Genomic DNA, 20,829 nt, shown 5'->3' with positions numbered 1-20,829 from the left:
AAATAAAAAAATAAAAACTTTGATGAGGGGAGGAAGGAGACAATCTCTAAAAGGGAACTTTCCAAAACAGGATAAATTTAAATCATACCAGCCCAGTTCCTTAGCATAATGGTATTATTTTTCCTTTTTCTAACCACGTATGTCCCCTTTCCTACACCAATCTATAATACATGATCCTTCAATAACCAAACTTAACTAATTAAGGAAAACCATATATCTGGTTTAACTTTCTTTCTTGGTCATCAGAGATCCATTATGGCTGTTTAGATTATGCATGTTTACTGAGAATGAAGATATTCAAATACTACATCACGAAAAGCTCACACCAGATTTATAGAAGTTGGTAGACCCTAAGGCAGAGAGTATCATTTCCCCCACCCTCTCCAGTTGCTGACCACAGTCGAACAGCGACTGGCCACTGTCTTTAAAGCTGTCTGTGTGGAGGGGCATTGGTAAGCTTACGGCAGCTGCCTTGCAGTGAAGGCAAAATACGGAGGAAAACTGGAAGCTGAAATGGATCATTTTATTGGGTTATGCTCTGACCTCTGCTAAACTCTGACTGGCGGTGAAGGTCACCCATGCATGCTTAATATCTGAAGCCAAAGCAAAGGGCAGAATTCTATTTTAATCTTGATTGTAAGCTTTTCCTCCAACAATGTGATTAGCTCATTTCCCAAGGGCAAAAGCATGGAATTATTTAACAGAACTAGAGAGAGAGAGAGACAGAGAGAGAGAGACAGAGAGAAAGATGGGGGAGTGGGATTTGGAAGCAGCATCCATGGTGGTCTGTGCTTCCCGGATGCTGTTAACCTTGGTCCTCATCATTAGTAAAACAAGACATGTACAAACATTCCTTGGGCCTCTGCTCCTGTACAGCTCCCCACCTTAGGTCCAGCATCGATTCTGCCCCTCGGTTTACTTTGCATTCTCTTTTCAAAGTGTGCATCTCTACCTTAAATAGATACGCTGACACTTTTAACTCTGGAGGATCTTTTGGGGCTCGTACCCACCAGTGTCTGTCTGATCAGTCTGTGTCCGGCTTACCTTAGGAGAACTGTCGTTGTGTTTCCTGGGGAGAATTCTGGTCTGCAAGGAACAGCTGGGTGGCAGCATGCCTCATTCCCCGTGTGATTTACTGGCTGATGTTACATTTGGAAGGGCTTTCATTCCCACTTCTACCCTTCTCCAGGAGTAGAATCAACAGGCCCACCTTTAGCTGAGCCTTCTTTAATGTCACCCTCTACTTAAGAACTACCTGCTCTTTAGTCTCCAGAGGATAAGCATTTTATTATCTTGTAAATTACATGGCATTTTAAAGCTTCAGTTCTGCACTTCCTTCTTATATCTAACATAATGCAATCTGGAGAATTAAAAAAGAAGAAGAAGAAAAAAGAAACAGCCATCATCTATGCACTATAGACGAAATGTGTTTTTTTGTTGTGTGCTTTTCCAGGCTCGTCCCCTGACTCGCTATCTGCCAGTGCGGAAGGAAGACTTTGACTTGCGGAGTCACGTGGAAACTGCGGGCCACAATATTGACACCTGTTTTCATGTGTCAATCACAGAGAAGACCTGCCGAGGATACCTCATCAAAATGGGTGGGAAAATTAAAACGTGGAAAAAACGCTGGTTTGTTTTTGACCGGAATAAGCGAACATTTTCTTACTATGCAGGTAAATATAAAAACAAACAAACAAACAAAAACAAAAAAACAAATGAATCAAAGTGATATATTCAAATCTGTTAAAAATAAAAGGGAATTGAAATTTATTATCTGAACCTAGAAAATTTGGGAGGCTGAGGCAGGAAGATCATTTGAACCTACCAGTATACAATTAACCTAGACAACATGGTGATGAGACCCTATCTCAGAAAGAAATAAAGAAAAGAAGAGAAAAGAAAAGAAAAAGAAAAGAAATAGAAACAGAAAAAAATAAAGAAAGGGGTTCATGTATAAAATAAGTAGTGGCAATGATAACTTGGTAGGCATACATTATTTTATATTCACATTTACATAGTTGAATATGATATGAATTTCACTATTTGCAAATAGCAAACATGTGACTCTTAAAAGTGTGAATTAATCCATTCTATTTCTGAAATAAACTAGAGTTCAAATATGTATTAAATGGAACATAGTTTTGTATTAAATCATTGCCCTTTATACCACAATGACATATGACCTATTTAAATTACGCGTAACCAGGTAGCCATCGTTGCCGGTTGTTGAGCTGTGGTTTGTAAGATAGTCTTGATCTTTCAAGAGTAGAGAGCATAGCTCATCAGCCAACTAGGGAATAAGCAAGCATTCATTAAGTATTGAACGCACTTTTGGATTCTTAAATGCTTGACTGTGGGAAACACACACTACTGAACCTTATGAATACACAATGTAACTGGAACACTTACTTAAATGCCTCTTGGGTGAGGCACAGTGGTACACCAGGAGAGCTGCAATCTCATCTCTCAAGGAGTGAAAACAGAAGAACAGTGAGTCTGGGGCCAGACTAGTCTATGCTTCACAGTGAGAGATCCTGTCTCCAAACAATGAAATAAAGAATCGAGTTAGCATCTTTTCACACATGCATCAAATGTGAAACATGCCCGTTACAAGCGTTAGAATAGTCCAAGTCTCTTCTTATGCTAAGGAAGGGTGATATCACACCAGTATGGGTTCTGGGAATTGAACCAAGGTCCTCTGCAAGAACAGTCAGTGCTCTTAACCATTGAGCTATATCTCTCTAGCCCCAGGGTCTGCTTTCTTATCCAGAGTATCTCCTGAAGGTCCACAGTAGCAACCTTCAGTGCAATAGGAAAGCTACCTGCTTCATAAGAAGTCCAGTCTATCATCCATGGACATAAACACGTATCAACCAACACATAAACACACTTGTGTAGCATGCTAGCCTTTATAGGCAGCCTCACTCAGAATGTTCCAATAGCAACGATTAAAAGACGTGGAAGAGAAAGCCTCTCCACTACTCCATGTTGCTCTCATCTGCAAACCTGATTTCACTTGTAGTCAGGTGTGCAGGTCAGGGACCCTACAAGCAAATTAATTCCAAAACCTCCTTCCCTCTAACCCAAGCAAAGGCTGTTGCTGAACTGAAACTTTCAGTGGCTGATTTTCAATTTCATTTTAAATACAACGTTTTGCCATATTCAGGACCCTGATAACAAAACTGATAAGAAGGAGATTCCTCCAGCTCTTTTGCATCCACATCAGACGTGACTGAGCAGCAGAATGGCCTTGGGTAGATGTTGCAGTCTGGCCCTGTTCACCGCTGTCTGTCATCAGATCTTTGTGCTTGAGGCTAGCCTGATATACATAGTGAGTTCTAGAACTTCCATGGCTATGTGGAGACTCTGTCTAGAACTTCCATGGCTATGTTGAGACTCTGTCTCAAAATTAATTAGTGAGTTATTTAGTTAATTAAAAATAAATAAAGCATTAGCCATGTTCTTTGACAGTGTCATACGTGTATAAGAGGTATTCTGATCACTCTCTCACTCACCCTTTCTTATCTCCTCCCAACCCCTGTTAACCTCTTTGTCCTCTACCAAGCTTTTTCCCACATTCATGTCTATTTGTCTTATGACCCATTGAGTTTAACCAGAGCCCTCTGTGTGACCATAGGTTTGTCATATCCATTGGAGTCTGGGTTATTGCACTAACCCTAGGTCATCTGAGGTCATTTAAACGCTAAGTAAATATTTTAATAAGGACCATAACTTTTGCTTCTTGAACTTATGGTTTTTTTCCTGTTCATCAGTGGTGATAAAGTTGTTAACACTCCCCTGTCTTTGCAGACAAGCATGAGGCTAAATTGAAAGGCGTGATATACTTTCAAGCCATTGAAGAAGTGTATTATGACCACCTCAAGAATGCTAATAAGGTAAGTATCAATTTCTTAAGTTTCTGAAACTTTTTTTTTTTTTTTTAGCACCTAGGGCCCTTTGCAGTCTAGGCAACTATTTTATCCTCAGCCCCCTTTCATGTTCTATTTTTTGGAAAAAAGGTCTCTCTATGTTGTCTGGACTGGCTTTGAACTTGCAATGCTCCTGCCTCCTGGGTAGTTGTTATGAGCATATGCAGCTATGCCTGGTTAAATGCTGTAATTTGAATACGTAATTAAGTTCAGAAAGAAGTTATTTGGGGTTTGTAAGTGACTTAGAGCTTGTGTTCTCATAAGATGGACAAATGTGTTCAGAGCCACGCTGCAAGTTAAAACTGAAAATGTCTTAAGTGAATGGTTGGTTTTCATGGTAAAATCATGGTGAAGTAAGAAAAGCTCTGGATCTAACTATTTTGGAGATGCTGAAAAGCCACTCTACAAGCCTATTGGACGGAGCTACTTGTTATATAATTAGCAAAGCAAGTCATAACGTATCTGGGCCTTCAAAAGGCCAATAACAACCACTGATACTCATCCAGTGTCTCCCATCAATCAGATCTTAGGCCTTACCAACTAGTCAGTGAATCAGTGAGTTGTGTGTCTAAAGGCCCAAAAGATGGCCCATCCTGGGGAGAGTGTACAGGGTGGGGTGGAACATTGTAGGGTAGCATAGGAAAGACCTTTATAAATTTCTGTCACAGGCAATTTTTAAAGCAAAAGAACCTTCACATGTATGTGCTAATGTTTAACTTTCAATGTGTTTCTTTGACATTCTCTTCTTGTTTTGAATTCCAGAGCCCTAATCCATTACTCACCTTTAGCGTCAAGACGCATGACAGAATCTATTACATGGTGGCTCCTTCACCAGAGGCCATGCGGATCTGGATGGACGTTATAGTGACCGGAGCAGAAGGATATACCCACTTCCTGTTGTAGTGAACTTTGGCCATGGTCCACTTCAGGGAAGACTGCAATAAATAGTCTCTTACAAGAGTGAAGCCATATCCAGTCTCAGATGGAAAGGCCTAACAGACCCATCCCTTTAGCTGTGTGCACTCACTCAGAACTCTTTTTATAATGGAGAGCCTTTCACCAAAAGGAAGCAGGGCCCACAATGATAGGACTGGAGCTCCTATGACAAAAACAAAAACAAAACACTATTTTGATAAAAGCATCATTTAGATACACACTCTTTTTTATCAGCTGGTGTGGTTAAATGAACTGAACAGTTTACACAATATCTGTAAATATGTACTTAGAAATACAAGATTGTTTTAGAACGCAGCTCATTGCCCTTGATGAGCACCTGACGCCTTTGTAGGAAGTAGAATTTTATAAAAGTAGACAAATAATGACTTAGAAGGCAACAGGTTTTAGACATCTTGCCTTAGTTTTTAAATACTGCACCCAAACCAAAGACCTGGCTTGACTCTTGTTTAACATCAGAGTTGCTCTCTAGATAGTCTTTAAAATGGGATTTTGATGTTAATTCTGTAGTATCCACCTTCCCAACAAGCTACTGTGCCTATATAATAAACCACTTTCTTAAAAGAATAAAAAACAAAACAAAACAAAAAACCCTCCTTGTTTTAAGCAAAGGCCATCTCAGACAACAGACCCCTGCAACATCAGGCAGTTTGAATTAAGGAGAATATTTAGTGTGGGGATCCTGTTCTGTGGAAGATTTGTCCATTCCCAGTGCTGAGACTGAAAGCAAGTAGTAGCCACTTTCCTCCAGACTGCTGGATTCCTCTTATGAAGTAAGCATGTTATTGGCACCCTCACGTGGCATAACTATGAAATCTGTTTCACTGAAAATCTGAGCAATTAAAATATCTTTTTTTTTTCAAAAGACAACCAAAACTCAAATTACCATTCTCTATGCTATATCTTTTTCCATGTATCTTTACAAATGGCCTTTGTTTTTAGAGCTAATGTTTGTTGAATGAAATGACTTCAGGCAAGTCTTTTTTATAATCATTTTTCAAGTGCCATGTGTGTGTGCGTGTGTGTTCTGTGTTTGTAAGTATGAACAAATTATTTCCTAAAACATGCCAAATGGATAGAAGTAGAAAACAATGTTTAGAAATGTGTCCATAAAACTGTCAGGCCAACTGGGCACAACTTAAAAGAAACTTACAGTGTACTCTTATATCTTTATTCATGTTTCCAAAAATAAGATTTTTGCAACTGGATGATGCAAGGGTTTACTTGAACAATGAAGGACCGAGATCATGACAGTAGGAGGTATTATTTCTTGTCTGTGATTTTTTGCAGAGGTTCCCCTTCAATGTTAGTGATCTTAAACATTAAAATGCAATTGTTAAGATTTGGTTGCTTGATGTAAAGATACAACTTGTCTGTACTGTACTTTCTTCATAGGATTGTAAGGGTGTTCTAATCAATTTGCATGTTATAAATCTTTTAGATATGTATGTGGGTTAAATGTATGGAGTTTGGATTAAAGCGTTGACCTAATTCACAGTGGAAACACTTTCTCCTCTCTCTCTCTCTCTCTCTCTCTCTCTCTCTCTCTCTCTCTCTCTCTCTCTCGGCAATCACCTATCTGTAACCTAACAGACAGTGGATTAATCAGCATCAGTTAACAGTAGAATCTACATAAAGATTGGTATGTGCTGACATTATAATTGGAAATGTATAAACTAAAATAGTTGGAAGGAAGAGAAGAAGCTGGAGTGCAAAATTAAGCTCTGACGTCTCATTTGGTGGGCTCCTTTCTCTTCTGGATGTCAGAGAGAGAAGCTACCATCAAAAAACAAAAGCAAAACTTCTTTCACTTTTGAATGCTGATGCAGGGAACAGTACCCCCAAATGCCCTTACAGGAAACAAACTGTACTACTTTGTGCCCATTATTTTCACAGAAAGTATTTTGACAGTGCCTCAAAGCCAACTAGGTTCCTGATTTGTTCTTCTGGTAACGGTGAATTGAGAAAGTAATCCATGAGTCTCCCCCTTTCTGTGTGAATATAAAATACTTTCTTCATTGTGGTAAGTTACATGATTTTTAAAATGCTGCTACATTTAAAGTACAAGGAGACCCTCAGAAATAAGAGCAAGAAAAGGATGGAGGGTAACAATATCTGCAATTACCAAAGAGCTACAAGTACAGGTGTCCGATGTTAAAAAGAGTGAGGTAGCATTCACCACCAGATGTCCTCACCTTTGTGAGTCAGTCCTTTGGCGTCTCTATCCACCCTGGCAGAGAACAGGCTAAATGTTGTCATATTTACAGTAGTGCATCCTGAAAGTGGCTGTCTCTGTGGAACTGTGAAAACCCCAGTTTTGCCAATGGCCATGGATCATACAATGACTTGAGTGACAGAAAGAGAGTGCGGGTGGAGAGGAGGAAGGGAGAAACACACACAGAGAGAGAGAGAGAGAGAGAGAGAGAGAGAGAGAGAGAGAGTATATTATTGACACCAAAAGAGAAAGCTTTTCCACACACACACACACACACAGAGAGAGAGAGAGAGAGAGAGAGAGAGAGAGAGAGAGAGAGTATTTTATTGACACCAAAAGAGAAAGCTTTTCTTCGGATTCCATGGGATTTGTGACGCATCTCATTTAAGCATATCCAGGTGGGCACCTGGCTACCTCACGCATTAATGAACTCTCCTAATGAGGTTTCAACACTGTCCACAGTCTCTGGGAGTTCTTGTAACTAAAAGGAGTTCATACAGCTATGATGTGTTCCTTAATGTTTTCTATTATTTCCAGACAAAGAGGACTTTAATTAGTTACCTTAGGAACAAAGCATAGAGAAGTGACACTAAATCAAACTGATTTCAAACAAACAAACAAACAAACCAAAGACTTGCTAGTGCTAGAAGCAAGCTGACCTAGGCAATCATCTTCGGTCACAGGCTTCCTGTGAGCCTGTGAGCTATGTGAGAGACACAGCAGCTCTTGAGGAAAAGGTTTGTTCTGTGTCTCTCTATCAAGCTGCTCCAGCAGAGTCTAACATTTCATGTTCTCAAAACTCCAAAGATGCGTCTGTCTCACGGTGCCTGCCCTTGGCTCTTGTCTTTGGCACCAACAACTGTTCCCGAATCTCTAAAAGGACAGTACCCACGTTTCCTTCTGTTGTTGTAATAAATGGCATGACCAAAGGCAACTGAACGGGGGAAAGAGTTTATTTGGCTTACTGGTAAATATTCATCACTGAGGAGAGACAAGGCAGAAATTCACCACAGAAGCTTGAAGCAGAAACCACCAAGGAATATTGCTCACTCACTTGTTTCCAGGCTCACAGTCACTGACATTTTATACAATCCAGGCCCATCAGTGCTGCCCGCAGAAGGCTAGGACCACCTACATCAATCAACAATTAAGAAAACGCCCCCCACAGATGTGCCTCCAGGCCAATCCTATGGGTGTAGACAATTGTCCAATTAAAAATCCTTCCTTCCTAGGTGCTCAATCTGACAAAACAAACCGAGACAAATTAGTGGTTTTACATAAAAACATATTTTTTTTCACAAAGTACAGTAATTTCAAGCAGAATAGACAAGATAAGGTCCTATACTTAGTGAGACTTGAAGCCGCCAAAATTACTTTGAAAGAGGTCAGAATCCAGAGACCCTGGTATCACAATTAATTGAATTATTTTCTATTGCCATTGATTCGCCCCTTCTCTGCCACTCCCCCACCCCCTTGTAAAAAACAAAAACAAAAACAAAAAAAAAAAACGGTGCTATTGAAGGTAACACACAGCCTTATGAACTCCTGTTTGAAGGGACTCTAGCCACCTTGAGCATAGCAAACATGTCTCTGGAAGGCCTGGTCCTTCTCTCTCATTTCCTCTGCCTTGCTAGAAACTGTAGCCCCCAAGGTCTATTCCCTTATTTGGTCACTTCCTGCTAAACCTAGTCCAGAAATCAAAGTATTTAAGTCCAGCAATCAAAAGCCCTCTTGTGGCTGTCTTAACTAACCTGTCCAATTAAACACCTTATCCGTACATGGGGTTCACCCTTTAACCTTTATAAACAGCCATTTTCCTATGGGCCATGTCTGTCTCCTGTCTATTCAGGGGCAGTCCTATGTGCCCCTCTGGAACAAAAAAACCGTTCTTCCTCCTCTCTTCTTTCCTCCTTCTTCTCCCTCCTCCCCATTTCTAGTCTTTGTCTTTTGCTCTCTACCCTTTGTGTCTCTGGGGCAAGTCTCCTTTTTGTGCTGGGATTTGGTCTTGGGATGTCTTGCGCCAATACAGGTCCCTTCAGTGCTTTTTAAATTTAGAATAGTCATAAACGGAATGATAGTTCAAAGAGTACTGAAAATTGTGTGTATTATAACATGGCCAGATTGCCTGGCAAAAGACTTTAGTTACCCATCAAGCAAGCATATGTGAATGAGTGTTTTCAGTATTTTTGCCTGTGGCTGCTCCTTTGAATTTTCAGCAATCTGGTGAGTGGGAAAATGTTTGGGAGAGAGCAAAGAATGTTGATGCGACTCCAATGATGTGATTTTAAGATTAAGGTCGCCTCTTGGAAACCTTTCCCCCATAGCTGAAATGGAGTCATAGGGAATGAATGGGTAAGGCAAGAAAGCCTAGCAATTTTTGTCCCAGGTCTTTGGGTTCTCTGGATGATAACACGGTTTCCCATCTATGCACGCTCAATTTGACCCTGGCTCCTCTCCCGACATTTCCGCAGCTCACTGCGAAAAAAGAAAACCGGCCAAGGCCGCCCAATGTCACAAGCCAAATGCCCTTTGGGGGAGACAGAACAACCCAGTAGAGACAGCAGCACCCCAGACAGCACCCTTGCGCATGCGTCTCCGCGCCCGGGGGCGGGGGGGGGAGGTGAACAAATCCCACGTGATGCTTGTAAGCAAATCCCCCCCCCCCACCCCATCCCGCTCCCCGAGGACTGCGCGTGCGTGACCTCGGGACTGCAGGACCCGCAAGCGTCTGTAGCGGGCGCAGGGGCAGCTGGGAAGATGGCGGCCTGGGCCCCTTGTCGGAGGTGGGGCTGGGCGGCTGTGTCTTTCGGCCGGCAACCAGGCCTGAGCGCGTCACTAGCTCGGAAGCCCCCACGGGCATGGTGGCTCTCAGGTTAGTGTACGGAAGGTGGGGCACTGGGGCTCTTTGGAAGGCCCGGCGACCGTCCAGTGCCCCGCTGGAGCCGGCTTGGCGCGCCTTTTAAAACTGCTCTGGCTGTCTCGGCACTGAACGCTGCTGGGCAAGGCTGCGGGAGTCTGCTTTTCTGCTGAGGCCCTGGGGCGGTCTTGGAAGTCCTTGTTAGCGGTTACACTGCGATTTAAGGAGCTCCTGCGTCCTCTGAATCAAACATCAAGAGCAGAAAGAAAAAAAAAATAAGATGTGCATTTAATGTGTTTGGTTATTAGCTGCTCCTAGGGCTTTACATATGGATATATGTCAAGTGTTTAGCCTTGCTTGTCATGGACTTGAGGAAACAAAGTATGTATGTATATACATGTAAACGCCGTCTTTAGACCTAATATCTGATTGTTCTTGTTGAAAGAATTGGAGTTACTCTACAATGGAAACTAAAATGTGGATCAGTAGGATTATGTGCATAGAATACATGATTTGTGTACATGTATAGTTATCCTTGAATAACATCCTTGGTGTGCTCTTCACATCTTGCCACACAGCTATTAGATAGCCACTTTGTGCTTGGAATACTAATGCCATTATATAACAAGTTTAATTTTTTAAAGTATGTAATTGGTTTAACTTAACACTGTACATACACACACACAAAATGAGTTTTATGTAATGCCAGAAAGTATATAGTATGTCAGTTCGATAACAAGAGTAAAATATATTTTTAAATCTCTTTAACAGTATTCATTGACAATATATGCATCAGGCTTTCAGCTAATCTATATCATATAAAGATGATTTATAGATTGAAGGTTGGATCTGTTGTTTTATAGCTAACAAACATCAATTCAGAGTAACTGCCTGAAATGAAATTTATTTGTTGGGAGGTAATGTCTGAAAGGGGGTAAAAGGATACTTTGAGTTTATAATTAAAGAAATGGAAAATGAACATTAATATTGATAGTAAGACTGCTTAATCTTTTTCTTTTTTAAATAAGGACTAGCAAAGGTGGATCAGCAATGAAAGCCCTGTAAGGATCACCATCTGTCCTGCCATATGTAAATAATTCTAAGGTATTCCATTTACCAAAAGCCAGCCAACAGAAGTAAGAGCATCAATTAGAGAGCTGTTTGAGAAGTGTATTTCCAAGAATGATACTTGATCCAAACTTATTTTTAAAGGAACTCGGCCTTCAGAAAGTCCACCTGTTGGAAATGATGGTGCTTTGTTACCAGTCTCTTGCCCTTCCTGGGGACGATTGCTCAATGGTAATCTGGTCATAAAAACATGGCAGCACTGTGGACATCCTTCCCTCCTGGCTAACTACGCTGACGACTGATGAGGGCTTTACCTCTGCTTCCCAAAGCCTGGGGTTGCAGGTGCCTAAGACCTTGCCAGTTTCCCTTAGAAATAATTTTGTAAAGAGGAAAGAAAGGAACAAAAACACACATACATTTCTTTTCCCCTACTCATCTGGTCAAAGTAAAAGACATGAAATTCCTGAAACATTGTTAAAACAGAAAGAAATCTCAGAGGGGAAGCTGAAAGTGATGTATTTAAGTCTAAATGTTAATTGCTACTGTTTAGGGTAATCCCATGGTGCCAACATGAAGATATTTTTTGATGAGTCTCTGTCTTTTGTTTCACTGAAATTGTTATTTCATTCTGTATTTTGGAAAGTATGATTGGGTAAGAAGGTAAAAATTTTGATGCAACTTTAAAACTAAAAATCTCCTACTTGAAGCTTATTTTAATTTTCCTATCAAATGCAGTGGGTTAAAGTTAAAATGTGAAAATATGTGTGATTTTCCAAAAATATTTTTTAAAGTGTAATTCACACCTTGTGTACTTTGTTTTAGCTTGCAGACAAAAGGCATCACTTTCTTTCCTTAACCGATCAGAACTTCCAAACCTGGCTTATAAGAGGTTAAAAGGCAAAACCCCAGGAATTATCTTCATCCCTGGCTATCTTTCTAACATGAATGGTATAAAGGCAGTAGCAGTTGAGGAGTTTTGCAAATCTCTAGGTCACGCCTTTATAAGGTAGGAACAATATATTTCAGATAATTATATTACCATTTAGTATTGTAATAGAGCCAACTGAAGTCAATGCCAGCATTTTAGTAGATGGAGTTATTTCAATAGTGTGCAAACTTCGGTCTTATGATTTAGGATCTATAGGGTATTTGTGCTGAGCTGGCTAGATTGGCAGCAGAGGGTGTCATCCGGGGCTAGTAACTTAGTTGTTTAGATACAATAATCTGTGTGGCAAAGACAATATGCTTGGTGGGTTTCCTGTAATATCTTGTGATTATGGGTTTTCCACTGAAGACATAAAGAACTTATTTGACCGCTGTTTATTACCCTCTACCACGGGTGTTTGAAGCTGAGAGTATAATATAGCATACCTCAGGGGTAGAGCATTTGTTTAGCACAAAATCCCAATTCAATCCCTAGCACAACCCACAAAAGAAAAGGTTTTTCAGTGTAATATAATATTGTAAGATTGATATTGTATAATTTACATTTCTGTTTTCTTTGTTCTTTTTTTTATTATATGACTGTGTGTGGCTATAAACAAGGATATTGTATTTGTACCTTTTCACTCATTTTAATAAAAATGTATTGATGTAAAAAATTGGAATCTCTTACCAAGCTGTTTAGCCCATTAGCTGCAGCAGTAAGGTTAGATTTATCAATACATTTTTTGATATTTTAATTTTAAGATAGTTTAATGGGGAAAGCATTGGTGTAAAACTGAAGAAATAGGACTGAAAGAAAACTTCTTTAAGTAACTTATGAAGACATCAGTAATACTCAGTAGACACAGATATGTCAGGAGGGAAGTGGGTGGACAAGACTTTACAAATGAACTCTGGGAAAAATAAAGGGCAGTGCTATCTGTGGAGAGAGACCATTCATAATCTGATTCATATCTGAGGAGAACATTCATAATCAGAAATACTGCTGGCATTGCTTTTCTTTGTCTGAAAAGTAATCTTAATAAAAAATGAGCATCTTAGGGCTGGGGAGACAGTAGTGGGTGAGGCACTTTCTGTGCAAGCGTGAGTGAGGATCAGAGTTCAGCTTTCTGCACCCAGCCCTGTAAAAGCCCAGTGGCTGAAGCTGCCCACCTGAAACCCCAGCATTTGGAAGGCAGAGAGAGGGATCTCTTACCAAGCTGTTTAGCCCATTAGCTGCAGCAGTAAGCCTCAGGCTCAGTGAAAGACTCTACCTCAGTGTCTAAGCTAGAGAGTGATCAAGGACGATACTTGATGACAGCCTCTGGCCCCTACAACCATGTGTACATGTACCTATACCACATACATACATACATGCACCCCTCACACATGGAAATACATCCTCACATATGCCACAACCCACATAAAATAGAACTCAACATTTTACTGATTTTTGAATTTGATTTGAGACTGAGAGCTATAGCCAGTTCCAGGCATACTGTAGTTTTCTGCATATTGGATGCTATATAAATACACACTTATAAACAATGTACTACAGATTCTTTAATTAAGTTCTTTTGTGTAGCATTGTAATTGTGGTGAGTGTAGGAACCTTCCAAATTCATTGTGTGTGTGCATGATTATGTGCTATGTGAGCATGACCATGCATGCATGTGTGCATGTGTGTGGAAGCCAGGAGACAACCCTAGTTGTTATTTTTCAGGAGTCATTCACCTTATTTACAGAGACAGGGTTTCTTTCACTGGTTTGAAGCTTCTCAAGTAGGTTAGACTGGCTGGCCAAGGAGCCCCTGATCTAACCTGTCTCTGCCTGTCCAGCACAGACTGCCTGAGGAAAGTTCACAAAATGAAGAGATGTGACTTCAAGAATGACTAGTGACTGGTTTGGTGGGGAAGGAAGACTTTATTGGCAGTGGAATGGCATGCAAAGCTCATGGTTATAAAGGATCTGGCCAGGAATTAGGAAACAGTTCAGAATGACTTGTGATTTTGATAATCTGTGGCCATGATAGGATACCTCATAATTTATTGAGTTGGGACCTTGAAGTAAAGGTAAAACTCAGAGATTAGACAGATGTTGAGCTTGAATCCCTAGGAAAATTTAGAAGGTGGGGTTCATGGTGAATCTGATTTGAATCCTGAGGAGCAGTAAGTGCTATGAAGAAAATACAGCAGGAAGGAGTGCAGAGCTATGGAAGAAGCGCAGTGGTAGCACGGGATGCTCAGAGCCAGCTTGGCATGAGCTGAGGCATCTCTAATGGATAAGAGAAGTGTGCTAAGTAGAGGTGAAAGGTCATGGTACAGGAAGGGGGTGGTGCATACTGTTTAACTTCAAGAGAGAATATAACAATACACTGACGAGGGAAGGAACTCACTAAGAGATGAGGTCGGGGAAGCATGGTAAGGACTTTGAGTTTTAGTAACTACACAGAGCATTCACTGTAGTATTTCATTTGGAAGGATCATTCTGACTACTAGAGAAACTGAGAATACTACTGCAATGGTCGAGTTGAGATAATAACTTGGACTAAGCTAAGCAGCAGTGATGATGGAAGAAAGTGATTGACGTGAGAGGTTCTTGGAAGTTAAGCCAGGAGGATTTACAAAATGCATGTTGACTGATGTTTACTGTAGTTAGGTCATGGCAGTAATGGAAAATGCTCTACTTTGCTTTAAAGTCAAAAAAAGCAAGCCTAGACACATTTCATACACTGAGGTATAAACATATTTTTTCTTCTTCTTCCAGGTTTGACTACTCAGGGATTGGAAGTTCAGAAGGTAACTTAGCAGAATGCACAGTGGGGAAATGGAGAAAGGATGTCCTTTCCATACTTGATGACATAGCTGAAGGACCGCAGGTGACCATTTTTGTTAAGTAGACTGATCTTTGACTCAAGTGATATTTATTTTGTCTCTTTAGATATAACAATGGATAATATTTTGTCAATTTCAATACAATTTTGATTTAAAATTATTGTATTTTTACTTTCTAATAAGCAATAAGCACTTTAGTTCTCATTGAAAAATAAGTTTGCTTTTATAGTTCTATATTATAGACATAATGACTTTACAGAAGTTAATTATATTGGGATACAGGGACAGATGCTGAGTTCAAGATGAACCTAGTCTACAAAAAGAGTTCCAGGACAACACAGTAGAAACCTGACTCAAACAAACAAACAAACAAGTTAGTTAAATTGACTTTTACTTTGTGTTACATATTAAAAGTCTGGGTTCTGCAAGGATATAAAAGATACAAAGTCCATATATTTCTATTAAATCATTCTCTTTATTGAGTATGAGAGTCCTCTTTGAAGTCATGCATACTTGTTTTTAGATACTGGTTGGATCCAGTCTTGGTGGATGGCTCATGTTGCATGCTGCAATTGCACGGCCGGAAAAAGTCATAGCTCTTATTGGTATAGCTACTGCTGCAGATGGATTGGTGACACAATATCATGCACTTCCTGTTGAGGTAAGTCATGAGCCATTTGGCCATCCCGGGGAGTACTTCCTATCTTCTGCCTTTTCTCTCTCTGTACTTATTCACCATCTTCCTCTACCTTACTAGAGTGACTTGGCTTTTGTCTTTGCTGCCCTATTGCTTGGTCTCTTGTTTTAAGGTTTCCTTTTCTCATTCCTCTTTCTAAAACATCCTGCCAAATGCATGAGACGTGGCACTGAAGTCCTGCTTCACAGTGTCCTCTTTTGCTCAGTTTTCTTTATTTCCTTTACCGAATGGAATTCCATGTCACAGTCTACTTTTTTACCCTCTTACTCTCAGTTCGTGGTGTGTGAATAGTGCCTGTTCTTACATCATGTGAGACTGGACTAAACAGATGTAAAACTACCTTCTTTAGCCCAAAAACAGACTTATGTTCTCTGGGCAGCAGATATCAGCTAATTAGAGGTAGCACACCAGGGGTAGAGGGTTTTTTTTGTTTTGTTTTGTTTTTCTTTTGTTTTGTTTTTCTGGCTTTGTTGCTTTGTTAGCATTCTTTTCGAATAATTTTTGTGCTGCATCAAAAGAAAAGCAGGGCTTTTCACTAACGTTCTTCAGCAATTCATGGTAAAAATGAAGGGTCTGAAATAACTGGGAAGGTAGCTGTTTTCTTTAGCTTCAATTGGATATATATTTAGGCAGTGTTCTAGTTAGGGTTTCTGTTGCTGTGATGGAACATTATCACCAAAGTTGGTGAGGGAAACGGTTTATCTGGCTTGCACTTCCACATCACAGTCAATCACCGAAGAAAGTCTAGGCAGGACCTCACGCTGGGCAGGAGCCTGCAGAGGCCATGGAAGGGTACTGCTTACTGACTTGCTCTTCATGGCTCTTTCAATCTGCTTTCCTAGAGAACCCAGGACCACCAGCCCAGGGCTGACACCAGCCACAAGACTCTGGGCCCTCCTGAAAATGATGTCCAGACTTTCTACAGCCCCGTCTTCTAGAAACATTTTCTTTTTTTCAATTTTCTTTATTTTTCTTTTCTTTTTTTTAAAGATATTTTATTTATTGTATGTATATGAGTACTCTGTACACTGTCTTCAGACACACCAGAAAAGGGCCTCAGATCCTGTTACAGGTGGTTGTGAGTCACCATGTGGTTGCTGGGAATTGAACTCAGGACCTCTGGAAGAGCAGTCAATGTTCTTACCTGCTGAGCCATCTCTGGAAACATTTTCTTAATTGAAGTTTTCTTTTCTCACATGACTTTAGATTGTGTCAAATTGACATGAAACTATCAAACACAGACAGTTATGTGCAAGGACAATGGAATAAGCAACATCTACACTTTTGTGCATTTTTTTTTTTTACTGCATTCGAGTTTTCCTCACCTGTGGAACTAAGTTCCTGGTAAGCCAGAGACAATAAAAATTAAAAGGGAAAAACATTATTTCAAAATGGGTTCCAGACCCGCTATCAATCTTGGATTTCATTCTGAATCAGACATGGGAGATATGCCCAACAAGTTCCTCCCCCACAGTAGAGTTTGAGAATCAGGTTTGCAGGACCCAGGAAGAAAGGAGCAGTAGGCAGGGGAGTCAAGGGGACACAATAAACGTGTATAACTTTGGATAATAGGACATTACTGGCTTCTGCTTCAGGTTCTTTAAGATTTGTGCTGTGGAGCATCTGAGTTTGTTCTTAGTTCATGTTGTTCTCAGTGGCATTGCTGGAGATGAGGGGATAGCTCAGTTGTTAAAATGCGTGACATACAAGCATAATAAACTGAGCTAACCCAGACCCATGCTGTTTTGTTTTGTTTTGTTTGTTTTATTTTGTTGTTTAAAGCTGATAGGCTGGGGAAATGGCAGAAGAGATAAAAAACACTTGCCCCTTGCCTGACAACCTGAGTTCTGTTCTTGGGACTGACATAGAAAACCAACTCATATGGATAATCCTCTGGTTTCCACACAAGCACTGTGGCACACACATGCATCCTCACCTTTTCCCCACAAACAAGTGTAATAATGGAAGAGATGATGATGACGACGATAGTAATAATAATAATAACAATAATAATAATTATAATAAAGCATTTAATGCTAGGTATAGTGGTGTGCCCTTATAATGCCAATACTGATAAGGCAGACAAGTAGATCCTTGGAGCGTCATGTCCAGCCACCATAGTGTACTAGTAAATCCCAGGTTAATGTGAGACCCAGCGTCAGAATAACAGAGTGTAGGCAGGTAAAATGGCTGAGATAGAAAAGTTCTTGCTGACAAGCCTGATAGCCTGAATTTGATCCCCAGAACCCATATGGTGGAATGAGAGAACCAACTCCTGATCGCTGAACATATACCGTGTCATGCCCACACAAATAATGCTTAAAATACTTACAAAACCCAAGAGAGATGGGAGGGCTGGAAAAATGGCTCAGCAGTTGAGACCATTTGCTGTGCTGTCTGTCGCTGAGGAGTAGAGTTAAGATGCCAGCTCCCATGTAACAAGCCAGGTGTTCCCTCAGACATCTGCAGGCCCAGCTCTAAGGAGGGATGTCACAAAGGCTCAGTGGCTTCTAGTCTAGCTGAGGGAACCACATCAAGTTCAGAGGTGAAACTAACTGGAGAATGATAGAGGAAGACCACTGCCCACTCCTCTGACCTCTGTGCGTACTGCTGCACCCATCCCACCCCACCCCCAGACAAGTGTGCATACAGTCATATAGACACATAAGAAACACACAACTTTTTCTTTTTTGGAAAAACAAATCAACAGTGGACCATGTTCCTGAGGAATGACACCTGAGGTTGTTGTGCTCATGAGAGTCTTGACATTTTTTTCCTATCAGACCTAAAATTACAAAGTTGGTCTTCCCTGTACTCATCTCTGATGTCTAGTTTTTTTCTCAAATATAGTTCTTTGATGTTTGTGTTTTTTCTGCTACTTCTTTGTGCATTTGAAACTTTGACCCTTTGCTTAATCCCCTTGACTCACCAATACAATGGCTTTCATGATAGGAAAATTTCTCAGGAATATTGCAGCTTGAAAAGGAGTTCCTTACGTTTTGCTGTTGTTGTTTTTGTTGTTGTTGTTGTTGTTGTTGTAGCAAATGCCAAGATCTGTGCACATTTCACTTTGCATGTGTAAGTGGATTGTTCAGCATGTGGATAAGGTGGGCATTGAAAATCAGATACAAAGTTTTTTAGGTAGGGTTTTTCTTGCTGTGATGAAACTCTATGACCAAAAGCAATTTAGGGAGGAAAGAGTTTATTTCATCTTACAACTTTCAGGTCACACTCTTACTGAGGGGAAGTCAGAATAGGATCTCCAGGCAAGACTCTGCAGCAGGAACTGAAACAAAAGTCACGGAGAAATGCTGCTTACTGACTTGTTCTTGGTTTGTTCCTCCTACTTTCTTCCACAATTCAGTACCACCTACCTAGGTGTGGCACCACCCACAGTGTGCTGGGCCCTCCCACTATAGTCAGTCATCAAGAAAAAGCTCCACTAACCTGCCTGTTGGCCAGTATTAGGGAGGCATTTTCTCAGCTGAGTGTCCTTCTTTCTAAGTGATTCTAGCTTGGGTCAAGTTGACATAAAACTGAACCGTACCAGAGGAAAGCACGGGGACACTAGGCATTACCTCCCCATTAACCACTGGCCCTAAGGTGTCAATAGCATGTGTCAGAGATTGTGTCACATCCCCTGAAGCTCGAGTTATAGGAGACCATGAGATGTCCCATGTGGGCTTTGGGAACCTAGCTAGGCCCTGTGCAAGAAGTGGAACCACTTTTAACTGATAGCCATCCCTCCAGACAGAAAATTCCAAATTTTAATAAGAAAAATTGTTGAAGGTATATGTTACAATCTGAAAAATAATCCTCAAAGGATGTGTTAATGTTTCTTTTCACCAGAATCTAGAATTGATATTACTGTTTAGTTTCCAGGAGGCATTTAAAACTTTCTTTCTCTAGGTGGTGGCCCTACTCCTTTAATCCCAGTACTTGGGAGACAGAGGTAGGTGGATCTCTCTGAATTTGAAGCCAGCCTGATCTACAGATGAGTTCCAGGATAGCTAGGGCTACACAGAGAGACCCTGCCTTGAAAAACCACCACTATCTCTGCCACCAGTAATAATAGTGATAATGATAATAAACAATAATATACCTTCAACCAAAAATTACCTAAGTGTATGGGTAATTGTTTTGAAATTTCAAAAATAAATTATTCTAAGATATGGCTTTATACACATCAGTGTCTTGGGACCAATTTCCAGAAATTGCTGTACTTTTCTTCCTTTCTGTCTTCCCTTTCTGTTGGGGTTAAGCAGAATTTGACATAAGAGCTTGTATGATAGGGAGATCTGAGTTTGCTTGATAGCTAAAACATTTTCTGTGCTTGGCCTTTGACTGTGATATTTAACTGCAAGCCTTAATACTCTCCTTTGTAAAAGTAGAATAATTATAGAATTATTACCAGAATTGTGTGAAGATATATATATATATATATATATATATATATATATATATATATATATATACCTTACATCTAAGTAATTAATTTTGTTTTCTTTTTATGGGGTCTCCCTATGTAGCTGTCTGGCCTGGAACTTGAACTGACTCTGTAGACCAGACTAACATCAAACTGATAGGTGGGCCTGCCTCTGCCTCAGGAGCACTGGCATTAAAGGCATGCACCCCGTCTGGTCCAATGTGTGAGGATCATTGTGGCTACACTTGTGTTGCCTGTCTTCTTGAGGACTGTCTTCCTCAGACTCTTCAAGGCTGCTAAAAGGTTTTTGATATTCATGTTTGTATTTTTCCCACTAGACTAAAAAGGAAATAGAAATGAAAGGTGAGTGGACCTTGCCATCTAGATACAACAAGGAAGGCTATTTCAGAATCCCGTACAGTTTCATTAAAGAAGCGGAGCATCACTGCTTGTTGCATAGCCCCATCCCTGTGACCTGCCCTGTACGCTTGCTCCACGGCATGAAGGATGAAATAGTTCCTTGGCAGAGATCCCTGCAGGTCGCAGACCGAATAGTCAGCCCAGATGTAGATGTCATCCTCCGGAAACAAGGTGATCACAGGATGAAGGAGAAAGCAGATATTCATCTGCTTATTTGTACTATTGATGACTTGATTGACAAGCTTTCAACTGTAGTTCCGTAGAATCACATTTGTGGTTGGAATACCCTCCAATGCATCCAGAAGATTGAAAGTGTGGTAGTAAATCAAAGACCCGGATACTTCAGGGTTTTCCCTCTTGTAGTTTGTAAATATCGGATAACGTATTTATTTAATGATGTCTTTGCACAAATACACAAATTGTGACCAAAGTATTAGCTGCTGTTTGGAAATTTTTGTCCTCCTTTGATATTTTCCCATTAAAGTAGCACCTATTTTTTATTAAA

The 20,829-nt window shown here is 40.4% G+C and overlaps 2 protein-coding genes across 7 annotated transcripts in view; both read left to right on the top strand.

Moving 5' to 3' along the window:
* Phldb2 (pleckstrin homology like domain family B member 2) overlaps positions 1 to 6,374 on the top strand; it is a 212,616-nt gene extending 206,242 nt beyond the window's left edge. For all 6 annotated transcript variants that reach the window (XM_085832517.1, XM_085832521.1, XM_085832518.1 and 3 more), the window contains 3 exons: positions 1,454 to 1,673; positions 3,811 to 3,896; positions 4,692 to 6,374. In XM_085832517.1, coding sequence (XP_085688643.1) covers positions 1,454 to 1,673; positions 3,811 to 3,896; positions 4,692 to 4,832 — 447 coding nt within the window. In that variant the 3' untranslated portion in view covers positions 4,833 to 6,374. The remainder of the gene's footprint in view (positions 1 to 1,453; positions 1,674 to 3,810; positions 3,897 to 4,691) is intronic.
* Positions 6,375 to 9,805: 3,431 nt separating this feature from the next.
* Abhd10 (abhydrolase domain containing 10, depalmitoylase) lies at positions 9,806 to 20,829 on the top strand. The gene is made up of 5 exons (XM_021185125.2): positions 9,806 to 9,970; positions 11,846 to 12,029; positions 14,714 to 14,825; positions 15,305 to 15,442; positions 20,243 to 20,829. The coding sequence occupies exons 1-5, from the start codon at positions 9,856 to 9,858 to the stop codon at positions 20,585 to 20,587; spliced, it is 894 nt and encodes a 297-aa protein (XP_021040784.1). The 5' UTR covers positions 9,806 to 9,855; the 3' UTR covers positions 20,588 to 20,829.

Source organism: Mus caroli, unplaced genomic scaffold (genome assembly GCF_978045245.1).
Source record: "Mus caroli unplaced genomic scaffold, Mus_caroli_1 scaffold_17, whole genome shotgun sequence".
In the NCBI taxonomy this organism is placed as follows: Eukaryota; Metazoa; Chordata; class Mammalia; order Rodentia; family Muridae; genus Mus; species Mus caroli.
This window is presented reverse-complemented; position numbering and strand designations above follow the sequence as displayed.